The following is an 18932-nucleotide window of genomic DNA, read 5'->3' on the forward strand; positions in this document are numbered from 1 at the left end:
CTACACTCCAGTTCTTCTACACAAAAAATACATAAGTAATATCTTTTTAAAAATCACTATTTCTCTAAAAGATAATTTGAGTGATTAGTGTCAAAGAATTTGTGGCGATGACTTGTTCCAAGCAATAGTGAGTGCCTTTTGTAATATTTCCTTGTGTTTAGGAAAATGTTTAGTTTATCTTCTCACCATTTCTCTTGCTGAAAATAATTTTTAACACTGAAAAGTGCAGGGAACATGTAGCTAACACCAACTTTCTTACCACCCAGAATTTACCATTTAATTACCATTAACAAATTACAACATTCATTCTAAATTTCTTTTAACCAAGCCCTTTGTTCCACTCCCCAGAGTAACCACCATCTCAAATTTGTTGTGTATTCATCCAGATTTTATACTTACAGAAAACTAAAAAATGCAAAATACTATTTAGGTCTCAGTTTGAAATTTTGCAAAGCTGTTATGCTGTATAATTAAATCTTTTACTAAGTACTAATGTATCATATTTGAACATGTTACATTTCAGTGATCTATTTCTAGTTTCCCTGTTTGCTATTTTGTCTGCCTAACATTTGAACCCACACATAGGTATTGGGAATTCCCCATTCTCTATGAATCTTTGGGATACAAGGATAACATCTCCTCCAATAGGTGTTATATTTAATTTGCAACTGGAGTACAGACCTCCAGACCTTATTCCTCAATCTCATGTACCCACAGAAGACTTACTGTTAAGTAGCACCTTACCACTAGAGAGTTGGTTGAGAAATTGTAACTCATTTTATTTTTTCAGTTTCGTATTATATTTTTATTCTCATATACCAAAACATGACCTAAATTTTAAATAGATTTACCAAAAAAAAAAGTAACATATATCCATATATCTTTCATCAATGAAAGACTCATATTTCCAGAATCACTGTACCTTTTGTGGCAAAATTTCTTGATGCTGAATTTCTAGTAAAATTTTTGCTTCAGTTATTTTTCAATTTGCTTTTCTTGAGGATAAATTGTTATAGAGCAAGGAGAAGAGCAGCCTTGAATCCCCAAGCCTACCATCTCTAAATAGCTTCTGCCATCCACCACATCAAGACAAAACATATATGACCTTTAATGGAAAGGAACTTTAACAAAATCAGTGTGCAGTACAAAAATTCAGAGTGTAGTTTCTAAATCAGACACCCAAAATGGTCCATCCTCTCGTGGTAAAAGTCAACCCAAACAGGATTGGCCCTAAGCAAAGCCTGAAAGCCTGTCACAAGACTAAAGCACCTTTCAGCAGGGACCCATAGAAAAGAGTCAGAAATGGCCAGAAAAATCTGGGAGGAAAAGATCAAAATCAAAATTAAGGTGAAAGCTGCCATTGTGAACCTTCCCAAAGGTGTCTCATCCACACCTGTTTCAACCAGTCTAGGGCCAAGAAACAAGAGCCGCTTCTTCTCATGTCTCTCCGTTCCATGTGCCTGCCTGGGTCACTTCTGGCTCTCCAACCTGCTTCCTTCCTCCTCAGTCTCTTCTCCAGCTTTTTCTCTTCCCTGCTCAGCTCCACCCTCCTTTGGGTGGAGCAGGGAACCTGGATTCTCCCTTTTCTTGGGGACAATCCTGTAACAGTATTCCTTGTCCTTCACTATTGTTTTCATTCTTCAGGCTTCCAATTCTTTGTTGCTTTTATCGATTCATTTTATTTCATATCTTATTTTTGGCCTTCGCACTTCGCAGCAGCTTTTGCTTCCATTGCTTCTTTTGCACTTTCTTGTGCTTGTAGATTCTTCACTCTGCATCATCTCTGACATAGAAAAGGTCTCATCCACCACATTTTTTTTTATACATATATAAGGTTAAAAACCAGCAGTATCTTGCTTAATCTTGGTTTAGCTGCTTTCATTGTCAATGGGAGCAGGGAGAAGCACTTCAAATAAAAATGAAGCACAGTTGACCTTTGGGTAGTTTCCATGCAAAATAGAACTGGGTCTTTGAAATAAAGACACCTCAGAGAGACACAGAGATAAAAACCGCAACCTTAGTCTGCTGCCAGTTGTAATCACTCACCTGCAGGGGAATCCCAAGGAGGCAGTTCATGAGACTTATTGGAGCTCACACCTGTTTGGTAGTTCTAGAATTTTTTTTTAAGGTATATTTATTTGTGCATATAGAACTGGGTTACAGACCAGAGGTGCAGGGGCAGTGAGAGGATTCACCAGAGATAGAGGGGGGAGCAGAACAGGCAGCTCAATAAAGTACACTGCTGAGGGGAGCAGCGGGTGGGTCAGGAGAGGTCTGCCACGCCATGTGGATCACCTCTGGGGCAGGCGGGGATCAAACTCATGCTGAAGTGGCCCCAGTTTCTTAGTGCTGTGCTTTAACCTGCTGCGACACCAGGGAGGACCAGAAATTATTTTTAAAACAAAGCTTAGCAAATAATTTCTTGAAAAATGAACCTCAATGTTTAGGTCTGTTGTAAGTATACATTCTTTTTTCAGGCTCAGTGACCTGGTGTCCACAGCTCTTTTTGTGTTCTCTCTCAAACATTACAATTTGGTTTCATGCCTACCCCTAGACTGTGATGGAGACCAACCCACTACCATCAAACCAGAGCTCTTCTGCCTGCCATCAACCACAGGGCTCCACAAAAGACTCATCACAGCTGGTGGCCCAAGCAGCGGAAGTGGAGCAAGGCTTCCTTCCTCGAGGTTGGGAAGTCCGGCATGCTCCAAATGGGAGGCCTTTCTTTATTGACCACAATACCAAAACCACCACCTGGGTAATGTTAATACTCTCCCTTTTATGTTTATAGCAGCAACTTCAATAATCTCTTGTGTGGAGTTTTTTATAATCTTATAAAATGTAGATGTAATGGTATACATTAAGTGACTGTTTCCTAATACTCATTTAAAGAGATGTTGAATTCTTAATAGTATAATTTCTATTCAACATAGGAGTAGCCATTTTTTAATCTTTGGGTGATTGTCATAGACATATGTTGACTACTTATTCACTAATATAAATGCATCAGAAGACATTTAGTAATAATCCTTTGCATTTCCACAGGCTTTATAATTTCAAAATACATTTGGGTACATATCTCATTTAATCCCCCAAAAACCTTCTGAGACTAGGTAGAATAAGAATTCTATTTCAAGACAAGACTTAAATTACTTAATAGTTGGTTCATCATTAATGGAAAAATTACTGAAATCAGCAGCAGATGAATAGATTTTTAAAATTTTTTAATGACCTGCATATTTTATTTAATAAAATAAAATGTATTTAGGTTTGGAAATTAATCCAAATAAATTGAATTGTGTTCTCTTCTTCAATAATCTGAAAATAACTTCAGTTATCTTTTTCAGCTTCTCATTCTGTTACAGGGCAACCCCATGCGAAATGGGTTGCATAGACTGGGTCCTTACCCACTCACTTAACTTACAGTGAGACTCAGTTGCAGCACACAGGCTAATTAGCGGTTATTTACAAAAAGGGAAAATGAAGAAAGGATAACTCAGGGAGAAAGAGAGAAAGATAGACTGGTGAATGTACCTACCAGTTCCATGGAGTTGGAACCCAATAGCAGGCTGAAAGCCAGTGAAAAACTAAGGTCCCCTCAAGCCCATGTGTCTGGTTAGATACCAAGCCTGGCTTCTTAACTCCACTCTCAGTTCCCAGCATCCTCTCTTCAGTAGTGATGACATTATGAGATTTGTAGTCCTTAATGTCTAGGATCTCTTGTTCTGGGTTGGTGGTGGAGTCCATAAAACCTGTGCTTGCGGAGTTTGTTCAGGACATCCTTTCCCCCCCCAACAATTCTTTCAAATTATTAATACATCAGCATGTTCATGGGCTCAGAAATAATATTTGGTCCAATTAAATGACCCACTCTTTCACCAGTTTTTATTTAGAGCAGGAGAGCCTCATGTAGTAATATAATCCCTAGTGAGCGGAGCAAATACTCTGAATGGTTTCTGTGAAAGAGATTAAGTTAATATTAATCTGACTCTGAAAACTGAGAACTGAATTTCATAGCCTGAAAGTGATAGATTTCAGAAGGAGAAATTAGTGTTTCACAGATTAAGCAAATGGACTTTTGAAAGAAAACATTTTAAATACCTACATTAAAAAACATACTAACTTTCTGATAAAATGTTATTTTTCTTAACTTTTTTCTACCAAAAAAAGGAAGATCCAAGACTAAAAATTCCAGCTCACCTGAGAAGAAAGCCATCAGTTGATTCTTCCAATGATCTAGGGCCACTACCTGTAAGTTTATATAATGGATACTGATTTAATTTGACTCTCTCAATCATTTTGCATTTTGGAATAAAAAAACTTTTTTTTTTTGCTGATGTCCCATCATTTTACATCTTTGTTAGTATTTTAACAGTATAAGATCTCCCCCCTTTGGTGTTGTCACCATAGCACTCCTACCAAAGTACCCATAGTGATAGTCCACCACCATAGTCTATTGTGCTCCCCTCCCTCCCCTCCCCCACTTTCCCTCCATTCCCTCCATTCTTATCCCTCTGGATACCTGAGATCTGTGGTTATCTTTCAAGGGTTGGTTTTTAATGTTTGTCTTTGATCCTTTGATTTCTCTATGTTTCAAATATAAGTGGCCAGTGTAAATAAATACCACCAACATTTGTCTTTCTCCTGGCTTATTTTGCTTATGTAATCCCTCCAGCTCATTCCATGCTGCTGCAAATGGCATGAATTTGTCTTTTTTGATTGCTGTGTATTCTGTTAAGAACACTAGTTCTTTAAAGCTGTATTATTAAAATATTGAGCGTTTCTGTTAAAAATAGAATTTGCAAATTAAATTATGCAATTTTGCAAATTAAATATGGCATATAACCAATGCATTTTTTCTACCCATATTTCTAAAACTCTTTTCTAAAATAATTGAAATACTTTCTTCATTATAGCCAGGGTGGGAAGAGAGAACTCACACAGATGGAAGAATCTTCTACATAAACCACAGTATGTGCAATGTGAATTTTCATTACACTGTTTTTTTTTTTTTTCAATATTGACTATTGCACATGAGAATGGAGAATTGGTCTTTATCTCTTTCCAGATATAAAAAGAACACAATGGGAAGATCCTCGGTTGCAGAATGTTGCAATAACTGGACCAGTAAGTCTCTTAACATATTTGCTCTGATGGAATTGTCTTTCACTTCTCTCTTCAGGGGTGAATGATCAAGGACATAACTCTGCAGACATTGAGAGGAACACAAGTCTCTCCCCTCCCAGTAACTCCTTTCAAGCCCTAATAATATGAAAAAAGTGCATGAAGTTATCTTAACCTTATGTAGTAGTAGGCCAGTCAGTTCCCTCCCTCTTCCTCCTGGTACTTGCCACTGTTGGAAAAGCTCTTTGCAGTCCACAACAGATCAGAGTGGAGCTAATAATGTATCTGGTGAAGAAGTAGACAATGTCCTATCAAGCGTGAGGGTCGTATCTTGAACTTCTTAGGAGAAGTCAGTGTAAATGCGTGGCATTGAGTACAAATATTACTGTGTATGATGTTTTCTACTCTTGAGCAGGTTAGTGATAGGAAAAACATTCTCATTTGCATAGCTACTTTTTCCATTTTTAGCTTTTTAAATTTTAATTGTTATCTAATATACAAAATTAGGTAAAATTGAAGATATCATTTTTTTAAGATTTTCTTCAGTGTCAATGTTTAATTTTTTTAAGTAATGGATAAAAAAGGCTACTCCTTCAAGTTCATGGAAAAAGTACATTTTTCAAATTGTTCCCTTAATGGAGAAATCACTTTGAAAGTCCCTTAGAAATGGAAATTTTCATTTCTAATATTTCTCTACTTGGAAGAAATTTCCTGTTTCTGGCATGTTGCATTTCAAGAATATTGTATGATGAAAATTACAGCCATATAATGGCTGGATACAAATTTATCTTAAACCAAGAAATTAAAGTTTTACATTTGTTTTTCCCCAAATAGTTTCTCTTAATGCCTTTAACTTATGTTCATAAAATACCCAGATGGGAACTTTTTAAATTGTTTCAGAGTAAAAACAACCTAAATCTTATTTATTTTTCCAAAAACTTTATTCAAGGCAGTGCCCTACTCCAGGGATTACAAAAGAAAGTATGAGTTCTTCCGAAGAAAGTTGAAGAAACAGGTTAGTGATACCTACAATAAGTACTTTGAATGATTGTTACATAGACTAAAAGGAATAGAAAATGCCTTTTGAAAATAGAGATTTCTGTATTTGTGACAATATTGTATCATTTCTTATAGTAAAAGGATGCTTATCTTTTGAGTATATGTTATTAAAGACCACAATTAATCTATGTCTTTATTTTTTAAGATGTTTTGTGATATGTGTGTGTGTTGTGTGTATGTATATGTAGTATTGTTTACCTTTAAGAGTTTTTTTTTTTTTAAAGATTTATTTATTTGTGCATACAGAGCTGGGGTACTGGCCAGAGGTGCAGGGGTGGTGAGAGGATTCACCAGAGATAGACTGGGGAGCAGAACAGGTCGACTGACAAGTACAGTGCTGAGGGGAGCAGTGGGTGGGTCAGGAGAGGTCCCCCACGCCATGTGGGTCACCTCTTGGGTGGGGATCGAATTCTTGCAGAAGTAGATTTCGCTTCTTAGTGCTGTGCTTTAACCCACCGCACCACCAGGGAAGGCCAAGGGTTCTTTTTTTATGATTCACTTTTATTTATGCATACAAGAACTGGGATGTAGGCCAAAGGTGCCGGAGGTAAGAGGACTCAGCAGAGACAGAGTGGGGAGCAGAACAGGGGCATCTACTGAAAGACACTGCTTTGGGGAGCAGCAGGTGAGCTGGGAGCAGAGGGTCCTCTCCCTGGCTGCAGTGGCTGGCATAGTCTGATAGTGCTGAGACTTTAACCCCTGCACTGGCAGGGGGCTCACTCCCTTGAAGAATTCTGACCTAGTTTCCTAATGAGATCTGTGGGTGTGGGCTTTGTAGCCTAAGCAAGTAACTCAGGAGATTATCTTTTGTTTAGTCTTTGTGTAGGAGGGCTCTGTAGGTTTCTTTTCTATTTTAATTTTTGTTTTCCACCAAGTCATTCTTTCTCTATAGCTTCAAATATGACATATTTCCATAATTAAGAAGTAACAGTAATGATCAAGCAGTGCATTTTTTACTTGTTTTTCTTTTTAATCAGATTGTTCACTACAGATTATTCCAGCAACACAAATTCAGGGTTAGGAATGAAATTTACTTCTGCCCATACATTTCATTTCTGGTTTTGAAGGCCTGTTCTTAGTGCCTAATTTGCTCATCCTTTCCCCTTCCCCGTATAGTTTAGGAATATTACCACTAGGTGGCGGTATCGGGTTATACTTTCTTGCTTTCTAAACTGGAAGCCTGCTTTTCCAAAGATTCAAGATGGTCGGTTTACTGCATAGATGCTTCATACAAAATTAAACAAAATAAAAATAGTATAGATTTTTTTGTCACTTATTTTATACCTTAATAAAGTTCTAAAATATCAGCAACATCTTAAATAATAACTATGGCAAAATTGCTCTGGAGATTTGTTGATTTCCTTCCATGCTTTAGGGTTTTAGGTTCTTGTTGATTAATTTTTCTGGTAAACATTTTTATTCTTAATGAAAATGTGCTGGTGGAATAAACTCTAGTGTCTACACACTTGCCACTGTGGACACATGCATGCACTTTACAATGTCTAATTACTGGTGTCTTCAAATGGTGGGAGTTATAGAACAAGGCCTTTATAAAGGTTATAAAGGTTGCAGAACACAAAAAAACATAATTAAAGAAATAATGTTTAGGGCCCTCCCTGGTGGTGCAGTGGGTTAAGGACCAGCACTGCAAGCTAACCTCAACACTTCAGTGCGAGTTAGATCCCCACACCGGAGGTGATCCACATGGTGTGCCAGACCTCTCCTGACCAGCCCGCTGCTCCCCTCAGCAGTGTACTTCATGGATCTGCCTGTTCTGCTCCCACTCTGTCTCTGGTGAACCCTCTCATCGCCCCTGTGCCTATGGCCTGTACCCCAGTTCTTTATGAATAAATGAATAAATGTTAAAAAAAAAAAAAAGGAAGGAGAATGTTTATTTTAGCTTTTGGAATATACCACCATTCTTGGTAAATTGGACGTATTACTTGTGTAATCTCTACAGTCGCTAAAAGAAAGGGACTGTTATTCTGACACTTTACAGGTAAGGAAACCAAGGCACAGAGAAATTAGGTAATATGGTCAAGTCCCTTAGTTACTAACGGCAAGATCAGGTTCAAACCAAATGCTCTAGCGTCAGAGTCCATGCTCTTAACCAACATGACACATCATATTCATGATTAAGTAGGAAAATTTGTGTGGAAATAATCCAGAATGTAACAAAGACATATTTAGATAAAAAATAGTAAAGAAAGGTTAAGAAACAGGGGTTTCTTTCAGAGTCACAAATGCATGGCAAAGAGGCTGAAAATCTAAATCTTCAGTTAAAAAAAAACAAGTCCCGATCTTAAAAAATTAAATCCATTCCATATGTAGACATGTTACAACAAAAGAGTAGAGCACTAATACATAGATGAAAATTTAAAACCAGTGATATAAAAGAGAACTGCTTTTAACCTTTTCCTCTGCCTTATCCTCAACATCTCAGTAGTTAGGAATAATGATGGCTTAACCATGTAGCATGTAAAGCACGTAACACATTATCCTAGTAAGTCCTGAAATAGCTCCGTGAGGGTAGATACTATTGCCCTATAGTACTGATGAGAAAACTGAGCCTCAGAAAAGAGATAGAGCTGGAATTTGAGCACAAGGCCACGGGACTCCAAAATCCATGCCTTTCTTGCTTTGTTACTCAGTGCAAATGTGAAAGTTACTCCTCCATTGTTTTTCTCCTGTTGCTTTTGTTCATTTATAGGTCCATTCATCTACTCTTCATCATCTGTTTCATTGATCTTTAACTTACCTGCATGTCTGTTGTCTCTCCTGCTTAAAACCACCCCTATACTCATCCCCATCAATGTCTGAGGCCACACTAAGCAGATCCACTCAGCCACTCTTCCTAGCCAGCATTCACACTTTCTATACTGGCCCCAGAGTCTCTTTCTCCATCTTCTTCTCTCACTAAAGTCCCCCCTTTCCCTTTCTTTCATCCTTCTCTTTTCTCTAGCTATTGAATAGGTTAGACCTTCCTTGGGTGCTGGTTTTCTTAGCCTACCTTTTCCTAGGGCCTGTCTCCCTTCCGCTCCTATCAGGACTTACTTCTGCTGAAGCCTCTTGACTGCCTCCCTTGTACTAGTAGGTCAGTGCTTGTTCCCCACAAAGCATTGCTTACATCTCTGTTATGAGCAATTTCCCTGGACTTTGAAGTCTCTGAGTTAGTGATATTTATATTTGTTTCTCACCTCCACACCAGCTCCTGAGGACGTGACCACATCTTATGCCATGCTTTTATTCCCTTTTCCTCGTATCCCTAGCCTCACCATGGTGCCTAACTAGCATGGGCCTGCCTAGAGAGGCTTCAGGAATGCTTTGTAATTTACCTATGCTGATTGCCTCATGTCTAGTCTAAAATTGGTTTTCATTTATCTTGCCTCTTTTTAAAAAATTTGCATAAGCAGCAACAAAAACTGCTTATATAGCTCATGTAAACTCCCTATATCATGTTTCTCTAGGGCTTCCCATTTTTCTTTTACTATATTCAGAGTAAAATTGATAATTTTCTTTTCCTTAGAGCTAACCCTCTTTTCTTTTTCTTGAAGCAAAAAATTGTTGACAGGGTGGCTTCTCTTAACAGGTTCATTTGAATGTTAAAACTGGAAACATTCAAGAATAAAATTAATATATATGTTAATAAAATTTATAGTAACTTCTGTTTGTAAGCATAGTTATCTGTATTTGTTACATCAGCCAAGGACATATAGTCGATTAGTGAGACAATAAAACTCATAAGTTAAGAGCAAAGACTTTTTTTAGCTCCTATCTTCATTTTCATTACCCCATAAATTAAAGATGGTAAAAGAAGCTTCTTCATAGTGTTATTTGAAGGAGTATGGGTTTTAATGGGTTTGAGTTAACCCATTAAAATACTTGGAACCATATTTGGCACTGTCTGTGAATTTGTTAATGCATAGTAATGAATGAAGCAGGGTAAGTTCCCAGAAGGGAAGACCTCTCTTGGGTATTTGAAACTTGAAAAAAGTTTCAAGCTTTTTTCAAAGAAAAAAATTTGAGCCAACAGGCAGTAGTCAGTGGTCTTCACTGGCACTTACTATGGAAAGAACTGTTCATGAGCATTAGTATCACCATTAAAAGCTTCTTACTCAGATATGAAATAAATCATAAGCCTATATCACTAGGCTTATGCACAAATTATTTCATGTCATAGAAGAAATACAGACAGTATACCTAGGCATGTTTTCTTTAATAAAGGATTTTGGGCACAAAGTGAAGTACAATTAATTTTATAACTTTCATAAGAGATAAATTTGCCATCATGGTAAATTGATTTAAAACTTAAGTCCCTCTTCTGTGGATTTTCAGAATGACATTCCAAACAAATTTGAAATGAAACTTCGCCGTGCAACTGTCCTTGAGGATTCTTACAGGAGAATCATGGGGGTCAAGAGAGCAGACTTCCTTAAGGCTCGACTATGGATTGAGTTTGATGGTGAAAAAGGATTAGATTATGGAGGAGTCGCCAGAGAATGGTTCTTCCTCATCTCAAAGGAAATGTTTAACCCTTATTATGGGTTGTTTGAATATTCTGCCACGTAAGTACCTGTATAATGACTGTCTACAGAAAAAATAGTCACTGGCTTTGGAAATTAACAGAATTATATGATGCAAGGAAAATACATGTTACGTTCTACCAGAAAAGGAAGATTTTAGTTAATATTCTTCAGAAATAACAATTTTTTAAATGTGATTACATACCTAACAAAATTTACCACTGTAGGTGTACAGTTCAGTAACATTAAATACATTCACATTATCATGCACATTCAGTTTTACTACTATCATCACCCAGCTGCAGAATTTTCCATCATTCCCAGCCAAAGTCTGTACCCATTTAACACTGACTTCCCTGGCAAGGATCAATCCAGTTTCTGTCCTGTGAATTTGAGTACTATAGGTATACTTCCTACAAGTGGAATCATGTAATATTTGTCCTTTGTGACTGATTTGTTTCACTTAACATGGCATTCAAGTACAAACACGATGTATGTACTTGAATTTCCTTCCCCTTTTTAAGGCTGAATTATATTCTATTTTACCACATTGTGTTTATCCACTTTCCTGTCAGTAGACATGTTAGTTATTTCCGCCTTTTACAGAAATAAATATATTTAAAACCATTAAATCTAGCAGTCTAATTGGTTCTAATAAAAGTAAACAACTCAAAAAGAGTGATATAATCACACATCATATTGAAAATTTTATATGAAACATAGAGAGGAACATTTAAATGTGGTTGTCTTTTCAGGGATAATTATACTCTACAGATAAATCCAAACTCTGGATTATGTAATGAAGATCATCTCTCTTATTTCAAGTTTATTGGCCGGGTAGCTGGCATGGCAGTTTATCATGGCAAACTGTTGGATGGTTAGTATCAGCTTGAAGCAATTTTTTTTTCAGTGTAATTATATGATTTTTTTCACTTGGTATTCATTTTAAACATATTTTATTTTTTGCAAGGTTTTTTCATCCGCCCTTTTTACAAGATGATGCTGCACAAACCAATAACACTTCATGATATGGAATCAGTGGTATGCTGTTTTTAATTATAATATAAAGGAAGCATAATTTAACAGCAAACTGTATGTTTTGAAGGTTAACTTTGAATGATACAGAAATTAATAGATTTCAGTATTCCAAAATACAAATGAACATTTTCCTCAACATTTTATTAGAAAATATCCAACATATAATAATATTGAAAAAAATCTTACAGTGGATATATAAAGCAAATCTACCACACAGATTCCACAACTGACTTTTTTTTTTAAATAATTACCATATCACATATTTGTTGCCTGCTTATCTCTCTGCCCATCAGGCCATCTGATTTTTTGATGCATTTAAGCATAAGTTTCAGATACCTCTCCCTGAGTACTTCAATAAGCTGTGAGGCATTTCATTTCCTCTGTGTCTTGCATCAGTACTTGAATGGTAATCTTTTATCATAAATTATGTATGTTTTCCAAATGGCAGTCAGAAGGCAAGTTCTCAAAATTAGACATTACAAAGAAATAGAAACTAGAGGACTAAATCCCTGACTGTAACTTTGTGCTGCCTCTACTGAATAGTGTGTAAACACATGGATTTCAAGATCTCTTCTTTGGTACCAATTTGTTTTTGAATTCCTTTCTTATGACACATGATCAGTATGAACAGCATAATTTTTTTTTTATTATGTATCGTTTTCTTGTGCTAATATTGGTCTACAGCACTGTATATGACTTAGGGTTATAGATTCACATGTCTTCAAATATGTGTTACTATGCCACACCTACCACCAGAGCCCTAAAATCCTCTGCATATTCCAGTTCACTGTCTCCAACCCCCTTTGCTCCCCCACTCTGTACTTTCCCCCTCTGGTAGCTTCAGTTCCTAAGACTAGTTATTTGAGTTGGTTAATTGCCATTCTGCATTTGAGATATTTCTTTAAGTTGGACCAGATATAACTAACTTTCTCATAGCTACCCAAACATTTCTTAGACTACATGAGAATGGTACCTGGCCCTCCTGGGACCCATGGAAGTTAAGTCTATATGAAAACTGCTGCATTTAATCCTTTAATTAGGTAATAATATCTGTGTCTCCATTGCTCCCAAATAGAAAGATATTTCTACACTTCTAAGCAAATAGCCCTATTGCTTTATGTGTTTTTACTCACACATCATTGGCCATCCATCTCTTTTTATTCAAGTATGTGTGCACATGAAAAATATCCTACTGTCTTTTCATCTTTTGATCAGTTGATCAGAACTAAGTGTACTTTCTTTGCAGGTTCAGGTATTTTCTTTACAAATTTGCATTTTTAAAAATATGCTATTTTTCCTATCTAGGATAGTGAATATTATAATTCATTAAGATGGATTCTTGAAAATGATCCAACAGAATTGGACCTCAGGTTTGTCATAGATGAAGAGCTTTTTGGACAGGTTTGTTAACTTTCATTAATTAAAATGACATAAATTATGAAACATTATAACTTAAGTTTATATGTTAAATAATGCATATCTTCAACCCATTCCTGTTCTCTTTTTAAATTTTCCAGTAATGAAAGATGTCTCTCAGCACAGCTTTCTGCTTTCTTTGACATTCAGTTCCTTTCATGTTTATTTTAGTAAAACTAATATAAATTTTCATAGCTTTTGAATGGACTTAATCTAAAATATCAGATTCTGGTATAACTATTATATGTATGCTTTAATCACTAAAATAACATATCATGTTTTAGACACACCAACATGAGTTAAAAAACAGTGGATCAGAAATAGTTGTCACCAATAAGAACAAAAAGGAATATATTTAGTAAGTATTTTCTTAGTAAGTATTTTACTGTATTTAGCAAATACTTTATTGGAGGAATTTTGTTATTTCTTTTCAGGAAGACTCTCTACTCTCTCTTTCCTCATTGTTGGAGTCTCAATGTTCTTTTTTTTTTTTTTATAACAATGCTGTATTAACCATTCATACTCAGTTTTTGCATTGGGCTTAGGTAGTCTTATTTTTTCTAACTGGAATAAATGTGTCTTAATTTTTTTATTGGTTCATGTGAAAAAGATGAAATGTTTTGTTTCTTCTAGTCTTGTCATACAATGGCGATTTGTAAATCGAGTCCAGAAACAAATGGCTGCTTTTAAAGAGGTAATTACTTTCTTTCATTTGTTGTGCTATTTCAAATAATGTCAGAATATCATGTGTAAGTTTCCAACACTGGGTTCATCACATCTGAGAAAAATTAGCATATGGCTTGCTTTTTAAAATGTTTCATTCCATTTTTATAGTAACGAAACATTCAATGAGTAGAGATACACTTAAAATTCAGTCATTCAGTGAGCCCATAAGTAGGCATTGGTGGCTACTTCTCATTGTCACTGCCCCTCCCCTGCTCCCAGGCCCACTCCCTTCTCTTTATGTAACCTTGGTAATTAAAGGGCACAAAGTGCTAGAATGAATGTGAAATTCTCCGTGTTTCTTATCCTGAATGGAAATCACGCTATATATGTTGCTCTGTGACTTGTTTTCTCCTTTAATCTATAATTATTGGTGATCTTCACATGTCAGGAGATAACAGCTACCTTTCTTTATTGTTTCACCTTACTCATTATATAAATTCATAAGTTATTTAAACTTCTCAGTTTGTAGACACATAGGTTCTTATTGGGGCACTCATTTCCTAAGCTAACTTAAAGTCTCTTCAATATTTATCACATACTTTTTCATTATTTCAATATGGAGTACCATGTGTCTGGCATGGTATGAAGCCAAAAGATATTTGACACTGTCAAGGAGCAGAGACTACAAAGAGTGCAGTGGTCAGAGGCAGGCCTGAAGTGTTAGGTAAGCACACAAGAGGTGTAAGCCAGAGCAGAGGAAAGTGGAGGAAGGGACCAGAGAAGGGACAGGAGGAATTGAGCAGCAACAGAGAAGGAAATGCAGTTCTAAGCAGACAGAGCAGCATGAGTGATGTCTGGGGGTAAAACAGAATGTGCACGTTAGAGAAAATACCAGTTATTCCAATACTGGATAAAAGGAGGCAAGTGGAAAAGTAGCCTGGAGAGCCACACAGAACCAAATTCTGAAGGGCCTGATTGGAGTTTCCTTTGACGTTCAATGAAGGGAGGAAAAGTGGTATTCAAGGCTATTAAGCAATAAAAAAACTAGGATTCAATCTGTATTTTAGTCAGATCATTCTAGAAGTCATATGTAATGAATTAGAGTTGGGCAAGACTAACTGTAGAGGCTAGTTGAAATGTACTGAGCAATGCAGACAGACTTAACTAAGATGGTGATTGTGGAGAGCTGTGCATGTATGTTTGAACGGTATTCAGGGAAGAAGGTCTGGAGCACAGGATGATTTTAGCAATAGAGGCCTGGATTGGCAGTATGGATTTGAGGGCTCTCTGCAGGTGGAGAGGGGAGCTGGGACTAGATAAGATAGAAAATTCAAAGAATGATAAGATAGTGAAAGTGGAAGACACATGTGGAGATACAGGAACACCAACAATGGATGGCGCAAAAGGAACTTCAAAGGATAGTAGCAAAGGCGACCAGATATCAGGAAAACTATCAACAACAGACAAAATTTTGAGAACAGAGATGTTGTCAGCATTATCATACTGCAGAGAAGTCAAATAAGATACAGAAATAGAAAGCAGTTTTCAGATTTAGCTGCAAAGCTGTCTTCAACTTTTCCAGCACAGATTCTGAGAAGCAGCAGCATAGGGGACCGATTATAATCATTTGAGGGATAGATAGGAGCTGAACAAGTGAATTCGGTGATGTACAACACTGTCAAGAACTTGACCATGAAGAGAAGGAAAAAGAGGGGTTTACTTTTGTTTGTGGGGTCGATAAGACTTTAACAAGTTTAAATACATTATGAGTGAGCTGATAAAGAGAATGAGGTTCAGTGGAGGAGAGGCTGGGATACCTCTCTTTCAAGGCCATGGGAAGGCCTGGATGGATATTGGGGAATTCAGAAGATTGAGTGAATCCAGTGCTGAACAAGTACCTCTGTTCTGCCTCTGAAATAGAAATTACCTGCTGTTAGGTGCAACGGGTTGGGACGCAGCACTGCAAGCTAGCTGCAGCCACTTTAGTGCAAATTGGATCCCTGTCCCTGAGGTGACCCACATGGCCTGGCAGACCTCTCCTGGCCTTCCTGCTGCTCCCCTCAGCAGTGTACTTCGTCGAGCTTCCTGTTCTGCCCCCCACTCTATCTCTGGTGAATTCCTAGGTTTTAAAATATGTTCTTTCTACTAGGGATTTTTTGAACTAATACCACAAGATCTCATCAAAATTTTTGATGAAAATGAACTGGAGGTAAGAAATACCACTTGTATTTCAAGACAGCATTTTTGTACCCATCATTTTTCTTATTTACAGTTTAACATTTCTTGTTATGTAGCTTCTCATGTGTGGATTGGGAGATGTTGATGTGAATGACTGGCGTGAACACACAAAGTATAAAAATGGCTACAGTGTAAATCATCAAGTCATACAGTGGTTTTGGAAGGTAATTGGAAACTTCTATTTTCATAAATTCATTTTGGATGGATATTGTATTAAACAAAGATAACAAAAATATATGTCAGCAAAAATTCTTTGGTTTTACATTGTATATGTCTACATTCTGGGTATGGTCCCACCTCCATGTGTATTTACAGATGTTTAGAATGTAGTAAACAGCAGTGACAGCTGAGATCGGCACTTAGTTCCTGACCACAGTAGGGACACTTCAAGAGAACTCATAATAACCTGCTGTGCATTTTCTGAGGCTCCTGTGTGGCTCCTTTGGATGTGAGTTTCCATGCTATAGAGAAATGTGTGTGCTATTCAGTACTATCAAATATAATTTTTAAATAATATGAAATAAATTAATAAATATAATTTTATACTTTTTAAAGAAATTTTAATTTGTCACAGCTGAGAAGAAATTTCTGTCACTTCATTAAGTTGTTGTAAAGCGCAACCATGTAGCTTGGAAGTTAGGTTTTCAAGAAGTTTGTAAACCACTATGAACATAAATTTCTTTAAAAGAAACATGCACATTTAATAAGTGATCATTAATGCACTAACAAAATTCTGATAGTTTATTCTTCATAGCACATTTTTTTCCAGAAATATTCTTAAATATTTGTTTTTTACCTATTCAGGCTGTTTTAATGATGGATTCAGAGAAAAGAATAAGATTACTTCAGTTTGTCACTGGCACATCCCGGGTGCCTATGAATGGTTTTGCTGAATTGTATGGTAAGGGTTTTCCATAGATCCTTTAAAATCAAGTGTGCCAATTGTCTTATTCATGTCTAATTATTCTTCAAGCTTCTAATATTTATATGAACATGTAGCATAATAAAAAATAAGGCTTAAATGATAAAATTAGATACACTAAGGCATATATATATATGTGTGTGTGTGTGTGTACACACACACACACACACACACACTTTAGTGTATCTAATATATATACTATATATATATATATATATATATATCTGATCAGATAGCCAGAGAGAAAACTAGAAACATGAAATGACTTGAGTTACTTTCCAATTTTAGATTTCGAATATGATTTCCTCAATGCATTCTAGTGCAGAAAAAGCATTGCCTGCAACATGATAACAGGATATAAAGTTTAGCATGTGAAGTTCCACAGGCTGTTAATATGCATAAAACAGAAAACAAATATCATAATAGAATACATTTGACAAAATAGTAGACTAAAGTTAGGACTTGCTATGGAAAAAAAGTAAGTCTTCAAAACTTATTTGCTCATGGAAACTGTGGGAGGGAAGGAGTGGGATAGTAGTTGGAGGGTGGAGAAACTTACTGGACTACTCTTTTCTCAACATGATGGGAACCAATAGGAGTAGGAATCAAACTGTAAATGCCTCTTATGTATAGTTACTATTAATGTAATTTCTCTACAGTAAAATTCTATAGTCCTAGCTATATTATAGTTTATTTACCTAATAACGCTAGAGAGGTATTTGATTTAAAGTACTGCTTCTGATGTAGAGCAAAACTACTTTCTCCAGTCAGTTAATATTCTGTTTATTGGAATGACTTTACTTGCTTTTAAAGATACCAAGAAGAACAGAGTGTCCAAATCAGAGTAACAAAGGTTAAATTGTTGCAGAAACTAGAAGTCAGGGACTGCTGCCTAACTCATTGCGAAACTGAATTTTCATACCAGTAAAAATGGCTATCTGATGGATTATCTGGATTATCTGATGGATTATCTCCTAATTGTAAGGAGTGATGTGTGAAAACGACCCCTTTTATGAGAAAACTTTATGAATGCAAATTTTTTGGTGTTGCTCATACACATATTTGAATATGTTTCTAAGACATTTCATTTAGCATAGTCCTCTCCCTCTGTCCATGTTATCACAAAAGACAAGAATTTATCTTTTTTAGTGGCTGAGTAGTATTCCGTTCTGTTTATGTATCACATTTTCCTATTCCAATCATCTGTCCTTGGGCACTAAGTTTATTTCTTTAGCTTATCTATTATAAATAATGCAGCTGTAAATGCATATTTCAATTCAAATATGCAATTTTAATTCAAATTTTTTGTATATTTTGGGTAGGTACCTACAATATAATTGCTGAGATATATGGTAGATCCATTTTTAGTATTTTGAGACACTGGAATTTAAGGTGATTTAACATCATATATTTTTTAGATGTTCTTATTTTTTGTAGTGAGGTTATACAATCAGAAAATAAAGCTATTTTTTAAGTGGGACTTAAAAAATGCTTATTTTTCTGTGTACCTGTGTACCTTCTGTGTACCATAATAGCTATGGAAATGTAACTGTTTCTAGGAGTAGGAAACAGCAAAGTACATCAGATGTGCCATCCCAGGGGCAGATAATGTGATCACAAATGAACTGATGGAAGAGGACTCCTCATTTTGTGGCAGGTCAATGAAGCCACCAAGCTTTCAAAGAAACTAGATTGGTTTCCTGTGTGTTTAACTTCAGGAAAAGTGACTTTTGAAAGGCTAGGGACTCCTGTAAAGAGTAGATGAAACCAAAACAATTCTTATTTTTTGCAGGTTCAAATGGACCCCAGTCATTTACAGTTGAACAGTGGGGTACCCCTGAAAAGCTGCCAAGAGCTCATACATGGTAAGTGAGGTCTTAGGACCGAGAAGAGAGGTCTCTGAGAGTGCCATTCTCTTAAGACTAGGGACAGAAGCTCTAGCACCC

The 18932-nt window shown here is 36.3% G+C and overlaps 1 protein-coding gene across 5 annotated transcripts in view; it reads left to right on the top strand.

Annotated features, from left to right (window-relative positions):
* The window catches only part of NEDD4 (neural precursor cell expressed, developmentally down-regulated 4, E3 ubiquitin protein ligase), a 105016-nt gene that overhangs the window by 84578 nt on the left and 1506 nt on the right, over nt 1-18932 (top strand). For all 5 annotated transcript variants that reach the window (XM_004687767.2, XM_012728781.1, XM_012728783.1 and 2 more), the window contains 15 exons: nt 2555-2758; nt 4171-4251; nt 4917-4971; nt 5069-5127; nt 6074-6139; nt 10519-10748; nt 11462-11583; nt 11677-11747; nt 13050-13145; nt 13445-13518; nt 13794-13854; nt 15976-16035; nt 16121-16228; nt 16869-16965; nt 18779-18851. In XM_004687767.2, coding sequence (XP_004687824.1) covers nt 2555-2758; nt 4171-4251; nt 4917-4971; nt 5069-5127; nt 6074-6139; nt 10519-10748; nt 11462-11583; nt 11677-11747; nt 13050-13145; nt 13445-13518; nt 13794-13854; nt 15976-16035; nt 16121-16228; nt 16869-16965; nt 18779-18851 — 1457 coding nt within the window. The remainder of the gene's footprint in view (nt 1-2554; nt 2759-4170; nt 4252-4916; nt 4972-5068; nt 5128-6073; nt 6140-10518; nt 10749-11461; nt 11584-11676; nt 11748-13049; nt 13146-13444; nt 13519-13793; nt 13855-15975; nt 16036-16120; nt 16229-16868; nt 16966-18778; nt 18852-18932) is intronic.

The sequence above is a fragment of the Condylura cristata genome, unplaced genomic scaffold, assembly GCF_000260355.1.
Source record: "Condylura cristata isolate star-nosed mole 26May11 unplaced genomic scaffold, ConCri1.0 scaffold00023, whole genome shotgun sequence".
Taxonomy (NCBI): Eukaryota; Metazoa; Chordata; class Mammalia; order Eulipotyphla; family Talpidae; genus Condylura; species Condylura cristata.